General features: G+C 46.9%; 2 protein-coding genes across 2 annotated transcripts; one reads left to right on the plus strand and one right to left on the minus strand.

Moving 5' to 3' along the window:
* The first annotated feature begins 5,192 nt into the window (after positions 1-5,192).
* On the plus strand, positions 5,193-10,597 carry LOC142796064 (ets DNA-binding protein pokkuri-like). The gene is made up of 3 exons (XM_075886191.1): positions 5,193-5,819; positions 7,176-7,350; positions 9,485-10,597. Exons 1-3 carry the CDS (start codon positions 5,781-5,783, stop codon positions 9,697-9,699), a joined length of 429 nt encoding a protein of 142 aa, XP_075742306.1. The 5' UTR covers positions 5,193-5,780; the 3' UTR covers positions 9,700-10,597.
* Positions 10,598-15,070: 4,473 nt separating this feature from the next.
* On the minus strand, positions 15,071-19,002 carry LOC142796065 (uncharacterized). The gene is made up of 2 exons (XM_075886192.1): positions 18,657-19,002; positions 15,071-15,703 (listed from the first exon to the last, which is right to left on the minus strand). The coding sequence occupies exons 1-2, from the start codon at positions 18,891-18,893 to the stop codon at positions 15,449-15,451; spliced, it is 492 nt and encodes a 163-aa protein (XP_075742307.1). The 5' UTR covers positions 18,894-19,002; the 3' UTR covers positions 15,071-15,448.
* Between the last annotated feature and the right edge of the window lie 2,073 nt (positions 19,003-21,075).

The following is a 21,075-nucleotide window of genomic DNA, read 5'->3' on the forward strand; positions in this document are numbered from 1 at the left end:
ACGATCTCGTTTGTAACATTCTAAAGGCTACTTCTTGCGCGCGTTCTAGTTTTGAATGGGGTAAAGGGTATCGGCTTCTGTTGTGTCGGTAGTGGGAGGTAATTTCATGGAAGGTGAGTAGTGGGTCATTAAACTGCACGTCTGGGCCCAGCTCTTCGGTGGCTGATTGATCGTCACGGCGGGTCAGTTCTCGTGCTCGATCATGAACACGGAAATATACGGGCTCGCACTACCTCTCTTGGTTCCCTGCCCACATGGGCAAAGACGTTCACCCACAACAACCCAACCTCAACGAAATGGCTTCTACAGTCGTTTTTTTTTTTTTCGTACCTAAATGTGGTGTCGCTATGTAGTGCAAGATAGTTCACCTTAGCAAGAAAGTTCACTAAAACAATAATAACTATATAGTGCATCTCGGAATAGCAGTGTTCTTTATTGCGCAAGCTGACCACGTTTTCAGGGAGTATGTAAAAACACTTTATAACTGGGCTACACCAGCAGACTTGTACAGCCGAACTGTAGAGAAGCGCTAGCTATGCCTTCTTTTCGACCAGTCGACTTCAATTAATTCATGCTTGTGTCTTGAACGACGAAGGCTGCCTTCTAAACAAACAGCCCGTCTATTTGACCGCGAGGCCGACAACAAAGAGCTCACGGAAAAAACAAAACAACAAGCGAATAAAAGATACACCACAAGATGAGAGGTTCTGTGACCTATCGTATCCGGTCGTTAATCTTGTGGTGGCCTCTTGTTTCGAACGCTCGTTGTGTAGAGCGTGATGGAGATTCAGCCAGACCAGTTTACTGTAAAGAGTGACAACCTACTTGGCACTCAAGTTCATTTAGACTCTGTAAATAATGTGCCACTATACTTAGCAGCCTGCGATTCGGCTGAAGAATGCACGCGTTATTTTCCTTGTAAATATTGCCATATTTGTCTTAAAAGGTGGTTAATTTATTCCGCAGCCTAGAAAATATTTTCTGTGCAGAAAATTACGCACGAAAATTTTCTCGCAATTCATTAGAGCGCAAAATAACTTATAGCTCGGAGAGTTGGTTCATACTTGAAAGCAGCCCTACATGGCACAAGGCATGACCCTTTGCTGATACAACATGGTAAAGTTGTACCTCACAGCATTATCTGCATGATAGTGTAGAAAATATTAATTTCCCAGAAAATAACTGCTCATTCATTAACATGAAGAAAACAGAAAATCACTCGATTGATCGACCTGCTTCTCCAGAAACGTGACCGGAAGTTAACTTCAATGCTGCAGCTCAGCCGTAGCTATTATCATACGCTCATTGTCATTTCTTAATGGCTTCAATATTTTAGATAGCGCTTGCCTTGCTTTGGCGTTGTTTTAAACCATGAATAAAAGGCGCTTCGGTTGCATAAAACATGTTGACGCTAAAGTCGCAAAAGCTCTGACGTCATCAGTTTACGTGCTTAGTGATAAACGTGACCTGAACTTTCTAATTTCAATACATAAATGTGACGCAGCTGGTATTTTAAGGTGACTGCCATTTCTATCAGCCTGAAATTTACGACGTGGTATTTGCCACGTTTTCGTGCTGTTCTTTAAACCAAGAATAACCAACGCCTCGGTTGCCAGGAGATGTCGACTCTAGCGTCGCGAACGTTTTCACACCGTCGTTCAAGCCCCACATTTTCCCAGCACATTTAATCGCGGGCACTTTGCATGAACCTCGATTGTTCATAAAAAATATTTTGTGACTACTGACAATCGTGTGATCTGCCAGCTCTTCCTGATGAGTGTGAACGTACGAGAGATTGGTAAGTGTTCATAATGAGGTAGCAGTGTAAGGAGCTCGTTTCGCAGAAATCTCAGAGTTGGCGTTCGTCGATCGAGAATTTAAGGTCAGCGTTGTGCACCAGCGAAAAATTCAAGGTTGATGCAAATAAAGGAAGAATAAAAATATTCACTTGAGTGAGATTCGCACTTAGGCCCTGCGTGGCAATCAGGTGTTCGTTTTACCAAAGAGCCATGACTTTATTGGAAAAAAATTTTGAAAAAAAAGGAAAGCTTTATACGAATGTCATGCAGTGGAAACGGTATCCTTAGTGCTTGTATTATCGCACGGCAGAAACGCAGAATCGCACCAGGCATCAGAACAGGTGATTTGTGCAGTTACTGGTTCGTTTAAAGACCCACAAGATGCAAAGCGCACGAGCACAATTAATCATCATTGTCATCAATAAAATCGTCAGTGTTCAGCTGTGCGTGTTACTCTTACGGACGGGTAGTGTATGCACCGCCACTTCGCAAGAGGAATAATTGAAGCTTGGTGGGCACTACTATAGGCGTTCTATAGGATAGTTTGAAACGGTCAGTTTTACGCTTCTTTACCCCCGTATTCGGAAACGCTCCTCGACTCGAATTCCATCCTTCACTTGATTGAGTTGAGCACTGCGCCGCTGCTCGACTGAAATTGACGCTGCGCTTCTCAAGAATCACTGCAGAATATTGCCGATATACAGTGACTTGGTCCGCCGAGAGACGGCGCGCCCATCGACTTTTTTTGATTAGAAGGAGGTTATCTGATTGGTGGCTAAAGTCAAGGCACGAGTGAAAATTAAATCCTTCACTGCAAAGTACGAATCCTCAAACTCACTTTTTAAGGGAAAAAAATAAATCTAGTTTTTAGTTCATTAAGTATTACGGCTTGGTGGCGCTAGCCACCACCCGATCTAAAGGGTACAGCCATATCTATCCATCCATCCATCCATCCATCCATCGAGTCGAGGAGAGCCCTTGAGTGAAGGAGCGTTTGTGAATATACGGGGGTTACTTTCGGGGAGCAAAGCCTTCCGATTGAGAAGGCGATGTTCACAAGACCCAACTACGCTATCACGTTCGTTTACTGCTCAAAGCGAAGCTCAAGCATCTTTCATTTTTAATTTTAGTCACTGTTACATATTTATTTAGCACTTTCGACTTAGAGAATACAGTTCACGTTCTCCATAGAGGAGTGCTATATTTCATCCAAGGCGTGGGCATTAGCGCCGTAATTGCGAGTACAAGCCGGTGCAGTGGGAGTGGTTTACGTTCGACGTGTAAAAGAGAAGCGTTACAGCCGTTGGGCGGAAGGAAGCGCAGCTGCTGTAACATAACAAAGCTAGCCGACGAGTGTTTCACTCGTCGGCTTGCTTAAGTCGTTATCACGCGTACACGCTGCAAGACCAACCGTCGACGCGGCTGTAAACGCATGCACAAACGCGCGCGGCAGCCCACCGGAAGAGCCCTTTTGATCGCCGGAAGTGAAGCACCGGAGGAGACGGCGCTTCCGTTCGGACTGCAGCCGGCTTCCGCCAGCGTTCTCGCTTGTTTTTGCCGATGCGTACTTGCCTTCCACTAAACGCCCAGTATGCGACGTACCGGCCGCCATGCTTGCCGCCTCATCCGTGCATAGGCATACCGCTCGCTGACCCGAGTGTGGCGTTCCGCTCTCCAGGACCCCGCTTTCGTTTTCACTTTCCGTTTATAACTGTTCGAAGCAGACGATGCGGTATAGCGCCGGAAAATGTTTGGTGTCCGTTTGTTCTAGTCAGTGAAGCGAAGCTGCAGCGCACTCGTCGGTGTGTGAACTCCCCTGGATGCAACTTGCGCTGCGCAGCGTCCACCGGAGCAGCCCCAGCCGCCGATGCGGAGGGTGTAGCAGCGGTCACAACCGCCATCGTTATGCCTCCACCCCACAAACAAACCACTAAACCGCAAAAAAATAATAATAAAAAAGGAACAAGCGAACAAAATACGCGAAGTTATTAAGTGCCAGTATCGCGATATCTGCTTGTTCGCGATTCTTTGGTCTAAACAGAATTTACAACCAAACCACCTGGCCACGTACCGAACGAGGTGCATCCCTGCCGAGAAAAGTCAAGTATACGAAGAGGCAATATCGAGAAGTTTTAACTAAATAAACAAACAAATATTTGAAAATAGCGCTTTTTTAGCTACTGGTGGTGTCAGTTCGAAATTTAAACTGGCGGTATCAGTTGTTTAAAATTTGAACTAACCAGCTTACGTTTCTATAATAATTCATGTTTTTACGATGCGCTTACATGGGCAATACGGCTCTGTAAGCAAGCTTTCATTGGTGACAAAAGGGGAACAGGTGAACTGTCGGACCGAAGGTTTAACGCAAGTATTTCACATTGCTGTTATAATTTGAGAAAATGGAGCACAGGTAATAAAACTCGTCTGAGATCGATGGTTGCACGTTAAGAAATGAATTCCCAGCATGAAAAATGACATGGATGGAAGTAAGGCGACACACGACGAGCGGTGATAGCCAGCGATGAGTCGTTCTTTTTGCACCTGTGCTTCCGGCTGAAAATCTTTCTTGGTGCTCAGAGGCAAGCAGTTCGCTTCGCTCCTTGCTGTCATTAGATAGACTCTATAAGCGTACCGAAGCGTATATGTTTACAAAACACCTTTTCGTGCTCGATAAGTTAAGGAACCGAAAGCGCGCTAGTATTCGAGAACACAGTGCCAGCACCCACCCGTATATGTATTTCTTTGTGCGTCGAATTACCTTCACCTTACATCGCGTCGTGCAACTAGCGGATGCGCCCCAAACCATCCTTTTACTTAGCACCTGGCCGACAGGCGTCAAAACAGGAGGCTGCTTGCGTGCGAAAAGACAAGGTCTAGGCCCAACGGCCACGGCCCATCGGCTGCTCAAAATAGGGGCACCCGCGTGCCGCAGAGGCCAGTGTCCAGAGACCTATATATTACGCGCAGCAAGGCGTCCCGAATGTGGGTCGCCGGCCGTTCCACATTCGGCCGTGCACGCGGCGTGGCGTTAAACCAGCCAAGGAGGAAGGAAAACAGTGCCGAAAGAATCGGCCGATGCGTAGCGGTGGGAAGATGCACGGGAGGGTGCAGGCAGTCGTTTAGCGGCAGACAGAATCTTCGCGAGAGAGGACCACCTCGCCAAGAAGAAAAGCCGGCGCGTGGAAAGCATTGGGCAGAAGGCGAGCTCCGACAACAAAAGGTGCAGCGGAGAGGGTGTTTCGCGAAGACGGAAGTGGATCAGGCACCGCGCTGCAACATCGGGGCCCGCGTTCTGCGAGGGCGCAGGATGCTCGCGCGGCCGATGGCGCGCGCGCGTCTCCTGCGACAGCTGTTTCTCGCTGTGGCGGCGACTGCTACCACGTGACGTGGACAGGTGGCCCGGACGCGGGCTGCCAGGAGCGACGCGCCAGCTGCCCCGGGCGGAAACCAACCGCGGGTAGACGGCCGGCAGGGAGGGACACACCTTTGCTGTGGGGGGGGAGAGAACCCCCCTGACGCGGAGAAGAAAGGAAATGAGGACGGCAGAGGAAATAGCGCAGACCGAGAGAAAGGAAACGAGGAGAGAGAGGAGGCTGAAATGGGAAAGGGAACCGTGAAGCATGGTTGCAGCCCAAACGGGAGCATCGGAGGCAGCAGTAGTCTCAGACCCGTGGTTGGGTGAGGAGCGACTCACGTCCGAGCTTTGTCCCAGTCGCGGTGGTGCGACTATTGGAGTATACCGCGGATGCCATACCTGCGCGCCGGTGGCCTCAACGGCGAATAGGACAGGGTGCTTCAGTGTAACCTGACTTCCCGAAAGAAATACCACCACGACTTGCCGGCCCAGGGCGGTCTCGACTGCACATCTGGTCACCCTGAAGACACCAATTTCGTCTCAACTACCCCAAACCTAGGCACCACCCTCAATAGGAGTTCAAAGCGGAGCTACCTGGCAAGCAGCGTCCAGTCGACTAACGCGGGATGTACGACGTCCAAGTTCACAAGCCGTGCGCGGTGCCGGTAAGTGTGCTCCCAGCGGGTAGCCTACGACGACTGTCGTGGGCCAACGTTGTCCAAGATTCGCGCCCGCGTACAGCTTTCACTGTACTTCGTTGAAACGCGGGAAAAGTGCACCGATAATTACGGGCCGACGCTATCTGCTTCCGTATAAACATGCCAATGCCGCCGGAAGTCGTTCATCTCGTGCACCGCGCGATAACCGCGACAGTTGACAGGACACGCAAGCACTGTCAGCTTTTAACGGCTTTTACACTTTGTCAAAGACCTTTCTACGATTCGTTCTGAGCATTTACATTTATATCGCTCTCTGCTTGTCCGTTTCACTGTTTTGATGACAGATGAAGGATCTTTTACTGCGGCAGATACAGAGTTCCGGGAGACATTACGCTGCGGTATAAACTCAATGAGATTCTTCAGGGGCAATTTTATTTTCTTTCATAATCACTATCACCTTGTAAGCGTCGTACAAAGAAGGCTTGGAGAGTATACTTCGCACGCTTCACAATGACAAATGTCTGTAGTCCGATGCAAATGTTGGACTGCTGGAAGCATTGCCGCGCTGAAAACGCACTTCTCAAGTGAAACACCGGCAGTCGCGCGAAAGGAGAGCCGCCGAGAAATTGGGTCGTTCGGCGGCCTACATTTAGTGACTTCAGAGGAAAGGTATGTCGTGGTTGTTGCGATAAGAGCTGAATTTTCTGTATCCACCCAACTATATTATGGGAAAATGTGCAATTCTGTCGCGACACCAGTAATCAAGGAAGAGTACTTACTAGGTTTATTAAAGATATCTGCGCACTGGCGTGAAGCGTTCAAGTCACGCTCTCGTTGGCCTCTCACGCTCCGACAAAAACGGATAAGGTAGGAAAGATCGCTGGACTTCGTCCATGATAGTTGTGAGCAGAACGGTAACAGCATGATGCTGCTCTCGGTGATGGGATTCTGCGACCGCTATAGAGTAATATGGTCGACTACGTTTCTTATCGAAATGCATTCTCTTTTGATAAACTGCAGGCGCTACATAAAATATGGCTCTCAATGACACGTGTTATAATGGTGAATCAGCAGAAGTTTGTAAAAATTACCAAAAAATATCGCAAACAGGGCTTTATAGAAATGTGAAGGCATGAGTCTTGAGGGCGCATGGTTAAATCTCCACGAATGGACGGACGGAGACTCCATTTAACGAAACACCTCAATAAACACCGTCGGCGACCGGCGAATGCATCCTTGCTGAGTTAACCCGGCTGTGGAAAAGAGTTTACAGTATGCCTGCTTTGAACACTGTTACCAGATAACTAGCATCTGGATTTTCGATGCGAGGTGCTCAACAGAGTTTCTTCCATCGTTGTGCAGGAATCATACCAGACAATGAGTCCGAGCTCGTGGTTCGGCCCAGCGGCGGGCTCCCCCGAACGGCAGCCTTCATCCACGTACCGGGGTCTGTACGCACTGACTGTCCGCTGGCAACCCCCTGCACCCCGAGGGGAAGCGCCCAGGCACCGAAAAGACAGTTCTTCCCTTCCGAAAGGTGAGCACAAGTGCGCGTTTGTACGCCGCTGCTGCTACCAGTTTTGACACTTTTTGGTGCGGCCAGTGATGTATTGCGAGCTACATGCATTCTCCGTATTTTCAGAAGTAGTGCGGTCGCTACTATCACAGGCGTGTGCACGTTTCTACATTCGAGGGGGGGGGGGAGGGAAGACAATGGTTATTGCAGCGCCTCCCCTTGCATTCTCCATGCTTGTCGAGAGCTAAAAAAAAAAAAACCCTTCGCAAGTGATGAACATAAAGTGATAACGCGTTTCTCAAAACCGCCTGCTCTTGGTTCCCGGGTCTAAGGGGGTAAAGCTGCGCGGTAAATAGTTCTTGTAATCAAACAATCGTAATTTCGAAATTCTATCATCGTGGCGAGAATAGAGGTATAGCCAGCCTCCATTATCGTCAAAATCCTGCTTGGCCATAACTCTGCACCAATGAGAAACAATGACTTCGTTTATATTGGCAAACTGCACTCTCAGGACACTAATGTCATAAGTTTCACTAACAGAAGTTCAATATTAGCGGAGAAAATCAAGGTTCTAGTTTCACTTTTTAAAATAATCGCGCCAGAATTTTCGCGCGTGACGTCACAGTTTTCAAAACGTATTTTTCGTATTTTCTAGCAACTGGCTTCGTATGCTAGGTCTACGGCAGCCACAGCTGACAATCTGCTTTATTTTCGTCAATTGGAAAATGCGTAGTACCCAGTAGACGCCTTCAAAGTATGTTACGTCACAGTGTTTGGTGCAGTAATCTTAAGACACTTTTCTTTCGCTCGTTTTCTCGATTACCAAGCGTAGTTTTGTAGTAAAATTGTCCTTTACTAAAACGCGAAAAATCGTTTTACTCTTTAGTGTCGCTTAAAGCAATGGGACAGGCTTGGCACACCACTTATAGTGTGTTCCACTCCCGTGCGCTCGCATATGACTCCTGCTGCGCATGCGTGAAAACTGACATTACCATAGCGTGGTTGTTTGATGGAACTGCATCTGGCACATTGTGAATCACCAGGTGGTGCTTCCTTAGATATCTCGAAGCAATAAAGTTTCTCAAGATAGTTCTGTGTAGAGATACAAGATAGTATACATCGCCGCGAATAAATTGGTGCATAAAACTATGGCTTACCAAGCAACCTTACATTAAAAATCGCCGCAGTGGAGCGTCCATTGAACGAGGCAGAGTCACGTGTAATCACCGGCGGTTCCTAAGCTGACGTATCACAATGCACATTCAAAATTGAACGCTTGCAGGGCATAATTACAATGAGGCATCTACACTTTTGCAGTTTGTGTAGACTAAGACAGAAAGTATTTTAAATTAAGGCCACTAGGTTGGCCATTGGCGATTATCAACTATATACGGCAAGCACGTCTAAAAACAAAACAGGACACGGAGTAGTAAGGACGTCACGTTGTTCAGCCATCGTACGGTACTATCTCTCGATTTTGGCGCTCTATAAGCGTCACAAAGCCGTTTGGCGGCCCCTATCGCCATTTGGAAGAAGCTTATGACATATTCGTGTTCGCGCTCTTTCGCTAAAGTCAACCTCGAGTCAGAAAAAAGGCGGCAGATGGCAATACGTGTACAATAGAACTGTGCTACATCAGATTACCACGATTATCAAAGTACGCGACCGACTGGTTAAACGCATAGTTTTAAAATGAAGCCCCTCGAGTAATGAAAATAGTAATAAGCGCGTGGTAAAGATTCTCCCCGCCCGGCATCATAAAAAAGAAAAAAAAGTTATCTGTTATTTCAATGAGCTTGTTCAGGAAATTTTTCATTATTCGACAGTTAGATGGCTCCGTATGTTCCGGTATCATATGTATCTAACATAGCTCATAACTGTAACGAGACCCATCGATTAACCACTCTTATTTTTCAATATACATTTTCTAAATACTGTGACAACTGAAAGTGCAGGACCTGAAGTTCTTGGTAGAGAAACAAGAGTCTCCCATTCGTGCCGCTAATAGTCGTGATGTATCTGTCAATCAAAACTAATACGCAACACCAGTCAGTCACCGCAACTTACACCAATAAAACAGAAGTGCAATTTGCGAACACAGTTTGTGCTTCATAACTCTGGAGATAAAGTTACAACGTTTTGCTTCTCTCCGTAGATCCGCGTCAGTGGAGCCGGGAGGACGTGGCCGTGTGGCTCGTGCACGTCATGGATCAGCATCGGCTGCCCGCTGTCTCCACCGACCGATTCCTGATGAACGGAAAAGCGCTGTGCCTGATGACCATGGAGATGTTCGTGCAGCGGGTACCCCTCGGTGGCAAACTGCTCTACAAGGACTTCCAGCTCAGGCTCAGCAACGTGCTCTACAACTGAACCAGGAACACTTGGAAAACCAACGTTTGATGTTGCGCAAAAAACTTAGCAGCGGTGGCCCCAAGGCCTGTCGCAACACAAAAACCGCCTCCTTGCAGCACCTACCGTGACTATTTACCTTGGCTAAAGCGAGTGCCAACAAGAGACAAACACAAGATAGCGCTAGCCACCATGTCATCTTGTGAATATGAAATTACAAGATGGGTGGTACTGGCAGACGGCTCGGGACGAACATCAGAGCGAGAATTCAGCTTTACAAGACACGTCCTCCAACACACGTACATGATTTGCTACAATTTCAACGTGGTTCAAGGCCCAACTTCAAGGCTTACCACTTCCAGGGTTGTGTTCACACAGAGGGCTTTCCCGGTCCTCTTCCTAGTCAAGCTACTGCGGTCGACAACTTCGTGGATCTTATGTGACCACGGTTTCCAGTGACGCAGACCACAGCGACGTTGACATTTAAGCCACTTGTACATAGATGACTTTTATTCTTGTACTGATGGTCAAACTTTCACCACTACAATTATTTCCATTAAATATATAACTTGGGAGTAATCATTCACGCCTTTAACGATTTTATATGTCATCCTGGTGAAGACATGTTCGAGAAGGACTGACACCCAGAGAAACCACGACATGTGTGATACTGGATAACCAGCGCATGTTGATACACTTCTGCAGAGACACATGTACTTCCTGTGTATATAGATGTGGTGAGGTTGGTGCGAAAGCCTCTGCAAAGAAGAACCCCCTCAACTCTTCTGAACGTATGCTTTTGTAATTTTGTAAAAGAGACAACCAGTAGTATATAGACATTTGTATAAAAAAAGCACCCGTGACCGTATCTCATCGTACATATATACATTATAACCAACCACATTAAATGTCTTTCACAGTCCGAAATGTGCTTTGTGTAATCAGTGCAAAACTAAACGTCAACTGCATGTAGCCAAAATAAAACATAAATTGTGAGTATATGCACCGTAGTAGGACTGTAAAGTTCTGGTGAAAAGTTCCTTGGCCTCGCTCAGTCCATAGCAATACATGGGATAGTGGCCTGGGAACTTTGAATACCCCCCCTCCCCCGTACATTGAAAAAGCAGGCTATTTCATTGCACATTTTAAATGTGGTATAGGGTCAGCGAACTACATATACTGCAAAGATGCTGACACGTTGAGAATGACAACTGGCCATTACTTGACTGATCAACAAATTGGAAGTTCTGATGAAGATAATCAAAGTTAACAATTGGGCAGGTTTGGGCATTAATGATCGATGTATACGGTGTGGTAGAGAACACGGATTACAAGCAGACAGGGTCAAGCGCAGAATATCAACTGAAGGCTTATTTATCATGTAATACAAATATGTATATACAGGATGTTTCAAGAAATGTGACCACAAAAAATTACAGAAAAAGGTTTTCTGCGGGCTACCTGCGACTTTAGCTTTATACTGTGGTAAAACGCACCATCAGATGCGTATAGAATGATTAAGACTATAATTATAGAAATAAAAAATCACTTTATAACCAGTGGAAATAAGTGGTCGAGTTGAATGGGCGATTTCAAGTCCTTCCTACGAATAGTCCATAGCCACTTCGAAAGTTTCGAAAGGCTGCCGCTGGTAATAGCCGCAAGGCGATGAAATATGGTTAATTTAGCAGGTGAAACCGACCCATCTACGAGCACATCAACCATGCACTTCGAAAACGCTGTTTCTCTCTCCATTATCAAACTTCAGTCTGGATATATTTCGTCTGATGGCAACACTTTCCTGCGGCATGGCCGCTTATAAACGCTCGCTTATGCTTCTCCCCGATGCGAGGGAAACAGTGTCTTCACCAAGGGATTGATTGATATGTGGGGTTTACGTCCCAAAACCACCATATGATTATGAGAGATGCCGTAGTGGAGGGCTCCGGAAATTTTGACCACCTGGGGTTCTTTAACGTGCACCCAAATCTGAGCACACGGGCCTACAACATTTCCGCCTCCATCGGAAATGCAGCCGCCGCAGCCGGGAATCGAACCCGCGACCTGCGGGTCAGCAGCCGAGTACCATAGCCACTAGACCACCGCGGCGGGGCATTTCACCGAGGGAGTTGTGAAAGTTAATAGTAGATGCCATTTTCAATGCGTCCGTTTCGTTTCCACCAGTTAAATTAGCCAGATTTCATCCCTCCCTGGTGATTACCAGCGGCCGCCTTTCGGAAATTTCAAACTGACCATGGACTATTCACAGGAAGCACCTGAAATCGCCCATTTGACTCGACTACTTGTTAAAAAGTTGCTGAAGATGCCTTGTGCCACTATGAAGGGAACGCCGCAGGTAGCAAGCATGTACGTCCTTTCTGTAGCGGAACCGAAAGGTGGCTGAGTGGGAACTTATTCATTTTCTGCGCTGCCCACGATTGGTACGTCCTTTCTGTAATTTTTCAATAACAGTAGACAGATTTCCCAAAACCCCCTGTTTACATATACGACAAAACTGAAAAAACAAAAAAAGAGAAAGAACAGAAAAGGTAAAAAAAAAAGACACGTTACAATTTGACAAACATCAAAATTTGTGCACCAGATCCACGAGGCAGAACATAATTCATTACTAATGAGTGCCATTTTCTCGATACTGGAGCTCTTTATCTAGGGGATCAATCGCCGGTTTGCTCACGCCAGGTTCACGCGCGTTTTCTCAGCTTTCAATGATCCTCCCGATACGATCGTCTTTGTGCTAATGCAATACAACTGTTTTTTAGAGCTGCGCATGGCAACCACACGTGCTGAAATATTGAGCTGATGAAACCCACGATGTGTATATGTGTGAAGCAGAGCGGCAGGCAAAAACCAAATTTGTGCTCGAAGAGAGGCGTGGAAAGGAAAAATAGGATGAAAGGCAGAAAGAGAAAAAAAAGACCAAGAAAGAAATAAGCCTGGCGTGGCTCTGCAGTAGAATACTTGATTTTCTCGCAGAATTCTCGCGTTTGAAATTCATCGGATAAACGCTGCCGATGTCAGTTTTTCTTAACGCTCTCGCATTTAAACTACCAACGAACCTTTTTACCCTCCCATATTAATCTTGGTTTACCATATGGTAAGGAGGTGATAAGGAGGACACCCAGATGTATAGGCAGTTAGATTGTTATGCAAACGCTCAAAGTGCCTGGAGTCAGCTAAAGAATGCCTCGCATTTAAAACCTAGCCAAGCGATGAACAGCCAAATTCCCAGCAGCACTCCCGCGACCCAGCTGTAACACCAGCTTTGAGCGACTTAGTGCAAGCTACACTATTTTATATGCGAAGAAGCTCTCTGATTGGTCTGTGTAACGCTGTCCCTGCATGCACGTACACCCCTACTGCGCATGTTCGTGCCACACCCACTCCCTCTCCCCTCGCAAGGCCGACGCAGGCAGCGTCTGCTAGTAAAAAACTGTCTGCTCCCACTGCACAACGGTTTGGATCGCGCGTTGGAAATTCAGTCAAGGATGTGTTTACTTGGCTTTCGCTTGATGAGCGCCAGCGTCAACGCCGCCAGTATAAGTGTTAGCGCCCGCTGCTTCGCATCTACTCATGGTTCCCTTTAGCGAGAGATGACCAAAGTTTTTTTTTTTTTTTGATCGATGCTAATATCTTATAATATTCTATCGTTCCAATTCAAAACAGCTGACGTCCTTCGATCAGATAACACAGTGTAATTGCACGTCCGATTCGCAAGACCATGCACTGAAGTCCTACAGAACACGATTTTAGGCAAACAAACTCCTTGTGCACTTCTACATTGTCTATAGTTTGGCTAGAGCACACAGAAATTAACATAAAGGATGGATGAGTCAGCATCCACAAACGTGCTAAGTAGTTTAACACTAACGCCCCGCCGCGGTGGTCTAGTGGCTAAGGTACTCGGCTGCTGACCCATAGCTCGCGGGATTGAATCCCCGGCTGTGGCGGCTGCATTTTCGGTGGAGGCGGAAATGTTGTAGACCCGTGTGCTCAGATTTGGGTGCACGTTAAAGAACCCCAGGTGGTTGAAATTTCCGCAGCCCTCCACTACAACGTCTCTCATAATCATATGGTGGTTTTGGGACGTTAACCCCCTCACATATCAATCGATCAATCAGTTTTAACACCAACGTAAGAAGCTTTTCCTGTGTCATACAAATCTCTGTAATCGAACCTGGCTAGTCATTAAACATTGAGAGATGCTTTTTATCACATTCAACACGGAGACAAACACGACATACCACGCACTATCCGTGCCAAGCTCACAGTGCCACCCATACCAGGAAACATGCACCCTGAACACAACAAGGGCAGACGTGTCAGTAGAGCCTGAGCCGTGTCAAATATGTTTGGGCGCAACCACAAGGCAGTCTTTGTCGACGCAGCACGCTACCAGGAACGTCACCGCTTCGTGGCTGCTGTCGTAGACCACACACAACAATGCAAAAGCAGCGCGTCAATCATCACACGGAACGTATAAACGGCAGAGGAAGTGACTATCGCGATGGCCATAGCCCACACTTACGCCTCATCTGTAATCAGCGACTCGCAGACAGCCGTTCGAAACTACGCCAGCGGCGGAATCTCCCCCGAGACAATGCGGATTCTTAGTGCAGGCGAAATTCACGAGGCGGACAAATACGTGCACATCTTGTGGTTCCCTGCCCACACACCACTAGGTAACGCGGAGGACAGTCCGAATAAAGTGGCGCACAACGTGGCTCGAGGTTTTACGTTCCGAGTCATGTCAGACGAAGCGGCCACCCAAAAGGACTTTTCTGCATCGGTGTGGCAATGGGACGATCGGCTCACCAAATTTAATGACATAACTCAACACTATCGACTGCAAAGGCGGCAGTACCCTCCACCTCACCCCAATCTAAATCGGGCCCAGTCCGTTCAGTGGCAGCAGCTACAAACATGCACATACACGAACCTTGTCATCATGCACCACATATATCCCGGCGTATAGTTCTAATCTATGCCAGTACTGTACCACCAGAGCCACTCTTGACCATATCCGATGAGAATGTCCAGCATTGGTAAAAATTCTGGGGTTGCGGCCTCCAATGACGACCTTCGGGCACGTTGGCGGACTGCACTGCTCAGTTCGGGCCTGGACAAGCAACTTTGGGCGATCCAGCAGTCCAAGGAAGCTGTCGGGAAACACGGTCTCCCCGTTGGCCCCTATAGGTGGGAGCCCATCGCAGCAATCTGCCGATTTGTGACACTACTATATATGATAAGAACCCCTATACTTTCTTTTGCATTATTGTCTGTTACTTCCTGTTAATAAGCTTCCTAATGAATATGAATCTAACTCGACAATTATTAACTTGTAAAACACAGGAGTTCTTAATACGAACAAGTCTTCTCACAAAAAAAGGTTCTTATTATTCGTATTATTGCACAAATAGCTTGCCACGCAGGTAACGTTCCATCCAAATACATGCGTTTGTCCTGCACGTTGCGTACAAGTCGCCGTTTCACAGTCCCGCATTTTCACACCGTTTTTGCCAAAACTTATAACGGATAACAAAAACTACAAAGCGCTTGTTCTTGTGAGTAGGACAATAAAAAATGTGGAATGAAAATGCCCCAGTGACGTGAGCGAAGCGCAATATGACAATTGTTCACGTTTCACTGGGCGAAAATTCCAAGCGCTTGTTCGAAACCTGGCGCGAGCCTCTCGTGTGCCGGCCGGGACGCGTTAACTAAGACGGTGAAGCCGACCGAGGCTTGCACGCAGCTACCAGGAGAAGTACTTCTTGGGAGGCAGCCTCGCTTCACGGTGGTCCATCGCAAAGTACGGCTGCTCGGACACCCAGAACCGCGTGGACATGTAGTAGCTGTCCGGCTCGGCCCACTCCGGGATCTTGAAAGTGGCATCTTCGTGGTCACCCGTTCCCACGCAGCAGCGCTGGCGCAGGTTGCCGAGAAGGCTGGCCACCGCTAGCGCCACTCCCGTGAGAGTGATCAGCACAGACGAGATCAGAGCCACCCTCTGCACCGACAGAAGCGCCGCAAACGAGGAGAACCTGAATGACTGCGCCGGGCACAGAAGACGGCAGGAGTTGAATGTGTGAACAAGGCGCCGCTGGACACGACGTTCTTTTTGACAAGAGGCCTTGAAGAAACCAAATCAAGACCGCTTGCAATGTCGACGCCAGCGACACCTCAGGCTTAAGAATTTTTCTGCTACCCCCCCCCCCAAAGTCTGTGTCAGCCCCCCCCCCCCCCCCTTTTAATTCAGTGCCAATCACCTATCACTTCCTATCACCAATCAGGACAAATGAGTGACACCCCTGTGAGCACACATGAACAGAATTAATGCTATAAAGGGGTTTTTCTGCTAGTAAAAACAAATGGTCGTGACCATGCCCCCTCTTCAACGTTCCTTCAGCCCCCCTCCCCACCCCCACCCCCTAAAATGAGTGGCTGCTTACGCCCCTGGTTCCCGGCACAGCCATTTGCATAGACGTGGAGGAGGATTAGCCGGCAGAGGGGTCACTGCGGGTGAAGGGAAGGCAAACTAAAAGTGTGTTGACGAAGGCAAAAACAATTTGATCATACATATAGTCAAAATTTTGAAGTCTACTTGCGCTGGGTTTCTTACAGCAGTGTACTGCATGACTTAAACAAAGTTCTTCTGGCAAATAGATTTTTCAGCCATGGCACAGGTTGCCGAGGCATGTGGCTCGGGTTTCGAAATTGGGAGCACTTTTTATGTCCCCTAACTAACAAGGCTAAAACAGCATGCACCAAGGATAGGAAGAAAAAAAGAAAGGAAGACGAGGCACAGGCGCTGTGCTACCTCTTCGTTTTCCTTGTGTGGTGTAGTGCGCGATGTTTTTGTTTCGTGAAGATGATCAACTACCTAGGCGGAGATGTGTCATTCTGGCTATAGACTTACTTGGTGAATCAGCCCAATGGAAAACATCTATATGTGGGTCACTGGATTGAGGCTTCACCGAGAGTATGTGTCACGTTAGTCCGTGGTTTCATCTTATAATCAAAAGGCGTCTGTTCCTTAAGCCGATATATTACCCGGAATATCTACGTCGTTTCATTTCTCTCAGTGCATACAATATATCAACTCTGTCCCCATCTGTAATAACACACATCAGTGTATTCTCACCAACAATCGTACAGCGTTTCGCTGATATAAAAAGTCACAGTACCCTTTATGTGTTCGCCTAAAACAACTTGACGAGGAAAGCCATCTTCCTTTTCTCATAAACCCCAATCCTGAACTCTCCCCCCTCCCCCCCACCACAGAAATATTCTTGATAAAATGTGTTTGTGCACTGCCTCAGGGAACGGCGCACCTTTCACCAAGCCCGTGATGGGATACGATGTCATGTGGTAAAGCCACCATGTTAAGCAGCGTTCTATGACACCACTGTCATGGTGATGTCGCCGTGTGATCATTTTTGGGTTTACTCGTGTTGACGCCACGGAAGCCGACGGTCGATTGTCACGTCTAATGAGGCCTCTAAGCCTTTCGCCTTAAAGCCGCCCACCTCGCGCGCAGTGAGCAGTGTGGCGCAGTCGCTCTCCGGCTCTGAGCCGCATAGGACGCACGCGTCGTTGAGGCGCACGCGGTCCCTTGCGCACGTGCAGACCGAGTTGCGGCCGCACACGACGCCGAGGCCCACGCAGCCGGCCACGCCGCCATCGCAACGCTCACCGTACGAGCCCCAGCGGCGACAGGGACCGGGCTTCACTGATTGCAGGCCCTCGGAGCACTGGCACGTACCGTTCACGCAACGAGAATTGGCGTCTGCCGACGAACATACCTCGGAGAAGAGGCAATTACCCTGCGTGATTGAGACAATCGTGATGTGCACTTCTATCTATATCTATCTATCTATCTATCTATCTATCTATCTATCTATCTATCTATCTATCTATCTATCTATCTATCTATCTATCTATCTATCTATCTATCTATCTATCTATCTATCTATCTATCTATCTACATGCTCTGACTTCACCCCCCCCCCCTTCCTTCTTCACCCAGATGAATACGTTTGGAGGATAGGTATTTTCCAATAAAGTTTCCCCATCTTTCGCAGAACCGATTGAACAGAGGATTGACCGAGGTTGGGCCAGAGAATATACACGCACACATAAAAGCTAACGGAGTCAAGAAGGCTGAACAGTAGGCTACAAAGAAAAAAAAAATTGGCCTCGTATCTGCATGTGTCACTGCAAATGTCGTCGAAAGGCAATAGTTTTGCGTCTGCAGAGTGTGAACAAAACGTTTATTTGATGTTGGGTGCTAGCAAATTGGTGAATTGTATTCAGGACGCATTGCGTTAGAGAGTATCAATCCGTGTAGCGAAGGCGAACGAGCTGATCGAGGCACCTTAGACACGAGCGCCATCTGGAAGTTATTTTCGAAAATGAAGGAAGGCGTGCACGCCCGCGGAGAAAGATGCGCGCCTGTCTCGGAGGCGATAAGGTGTAGAACGTGAAGCGTCGGGCAGGTGTCACCACCGTGTCGTCTCAGCAAAGCGTTGGAAACACTTGCCTTTTTGAGCATCGCTACGGTCTTTACAATTACTTGTGTGTGACTTCTCTGCTATGCAGACATACATACAAAATATCTACGTGTTGTTATGGCGCCTCAGATATACACAATCATTGCTTTTTAATTGACAATCGCACAAGTATGAACGCTGAAACATGAGCAATATTGGTGGGTGCTGCGGATGGGGTTGTCCGTTTGGGATATTGTTTGATGCCGTTTTGGGAATTGTTATGGTGGGCAAACGGACAAATGCACAGACAGACAGACAGACAGACAGACAGACAGACAGACAGACAGACAGACAGACAGACAGACAGACAGACAGACAGACAGACAGACAGACAGACAGACAGACAGACCAAGACTTTGGCGTCGAAGGTCCCCAAGGAAGACTATCGTCTTTGAAAAACTTCGAACTCACGTGCAAGGCCTGCCCCTGGTGGCAGACATCGTAGAAGCGGTCGTAGGCGGACTTCTTGGTCGGGCAGCCGCACAGAAGCGAGCGGTCAAGAAGCGAAGGTCTGCAGATCGCCCCAGGACTCCGACAGCGCCCACGACGCGCGCACTCGTGTCCCATCTCGCCGTACGCAGCTGCCTGGCGCAGGTTGTCCGCGGTGCCCTCCAGGGACGTCTGCGCCGTCATCACCCACTCCTTCATTAGACACGTGCTCGATGACTTTAATCAAACCATCACTAACGAGACGAACGAGAAATATGGCGCTGAAGAGGTGGTTTACTGCTTTCAAGCTCGCGGCATGTATATTGAAGTGATTGGGATCTACATTAGAGTAAGCGGACAACACCACAAGCTAAAAACAAGAACTTGCAAACACAACGCAAACATACATGACGTAAACGGAGCCACCACCCCGGCCACCAAAACAAAAATATCTGGCTGCACCACTATTCTGAACGAAATAAACATCAAGAAAAAGAGTAACGAAATACGCCAATAACGAAATACGTCAACGAATAACGAAATATGTTAATACATCCAAAAAATAAATAAAAAGCTCTAACAAATGTCATTATTTCAGAAAGACGAGAAAATGCAGCACTGGTTTTATCCAATCTCATTCTATACATTGAGTAATCTACCATTTTTTTCTGCAAAGCTTTCAGTCACTGATACAATAGTTGTGTTCACTTTTGAAATGTCAGTTTTCTGCGTTTAAATTACATACGTTGAAGCGCTAACCTATGTGCTTGGTGGTACACACACACACACACACACACACACACACACACACACACACACACACACACACACACACACACACACACACACACACACACACACACACACACATATATATATATATATATATATATATATATATATATATATATATATATATATATATATATATATATATATATATATATATATATATATATATATATATATATATAGAGAGAGAGAGAGAGAGAGAGAGAGAGAGAACAAGTCATGTACACACTTTTTACTTCGCCGTCATGCTTCCACTACGACCATTGATAAGCATGTAGCGTACTCGCCCCACGGAGGCGCGAAAAGAAGACGCCTACACTCCTTGAAGTTTGGGACAAGACTAGTTGATTGATTGATTGATTTGTGGGGTTTAACGTCCCAAAACCACTATATGATTATGAGAGACGCCGTAGTGGAGGACTCCGGAAATTTTGACCACCTGGGGTTCTTTAACGTGCGCCCAAATCGACAAGACTAGTTTATTTTCCAGAAAAACAGGCATCGAAAGCGTCAACCAAAAGGGGCGTGGCTGCGTATCTTCCGCAGCCCTCCGGAGATAACATGAGGCATGTTGGCCGCGTCTGCGCCGTGCACCTCGGCATGCGAATTGGTATGCGCAAACAAATAAAATTATCGCGATCACTGGCGTCATCGCCCGCTGCAAGCACATAAGACACAATCCTAGATTTCCCTACGAGTCACGATCATCAATTATCGCATTTACATAAAGTAGAAAATATCTGTGGAACCCAACCTTTATCATCAGTGATTAAAGCAGGCCTACAATTCTAAGAATCATTTTAATGCGCACCACGAGCTTCACTGCTCAACAAGTAACCATCATGTGCAAGGTTCTCCTCGCTGCTAGATCCATTGATACTTTGCTACGGAAATTTCAAGCTGCGTCCAAATCACTCAAAAGAAGTAAGATCTCTGACGCTTTATTCATAAGCAATCTTACTCTATAGTAACGGAGATATGAGACAACCTTTGCTTCTCGAAACTTAACACAGATTTCGAGAAAGACAGAGTTTATACTGATGGAAATCACCGTTTTCAAGAAAAGTGATTAACTAAGTGATACAGCAACTTCCATCGCGCACCGTTTATCTAAGGGCGAAGGTCTATCAACGCGAGCAAATGTTTAGTTGCCTTTGCTAAGGGAGTGCTCTTCTGCGCACGTCAATTCTGTCATGCGGAAAAAACAACACTAAGACCGTTAAAAGATTTTTGTGAGCCTGAGGCGCCACCAAGCGAACTTTATCCGTATGTAAACGTTGCATTAACAAGCCCTCGGAAATGTGGCGCACCATTGTTGGAATATCCATGTGGATATGTCTCATGGTTGCTTGCAGACGTACCCATTGAATATTTTGTCTAGCTTTTTGAAGTATAGTAGGCGTATTTCATGGCTGCGATATTTTTCGTGACTTGACATTTGTGAATTTATTTCTATAACAGTTTTTAAGAGGCCATAAACAAATATATAAAATAAGAAATAGGTAAATAAACCAAAGATAGCATAAGCTATAGTGAGTTTTTTCACACTACAAGAGTGCCTGAAGGTGAATTGTATTGTAAAGACTGTATTGTGGTGAAGCATTGTAAT

Source organism: Rhipicephalus microplus, unplaced genomic scaffold (genome assembly GCF_043290135.1).
Source record: "Rhipicephalus microplus isolate Deutch F79 unplaced genomic scaffold, USDA_Rmic scaffold_1064, whole genome shotgun sequence".
NCBI lineage: Eukaryota > Metazoa > Arthropoda > Arachnida > Ixodida > Ixodidae > Rhipicephalus > Rhipicephalus microplus.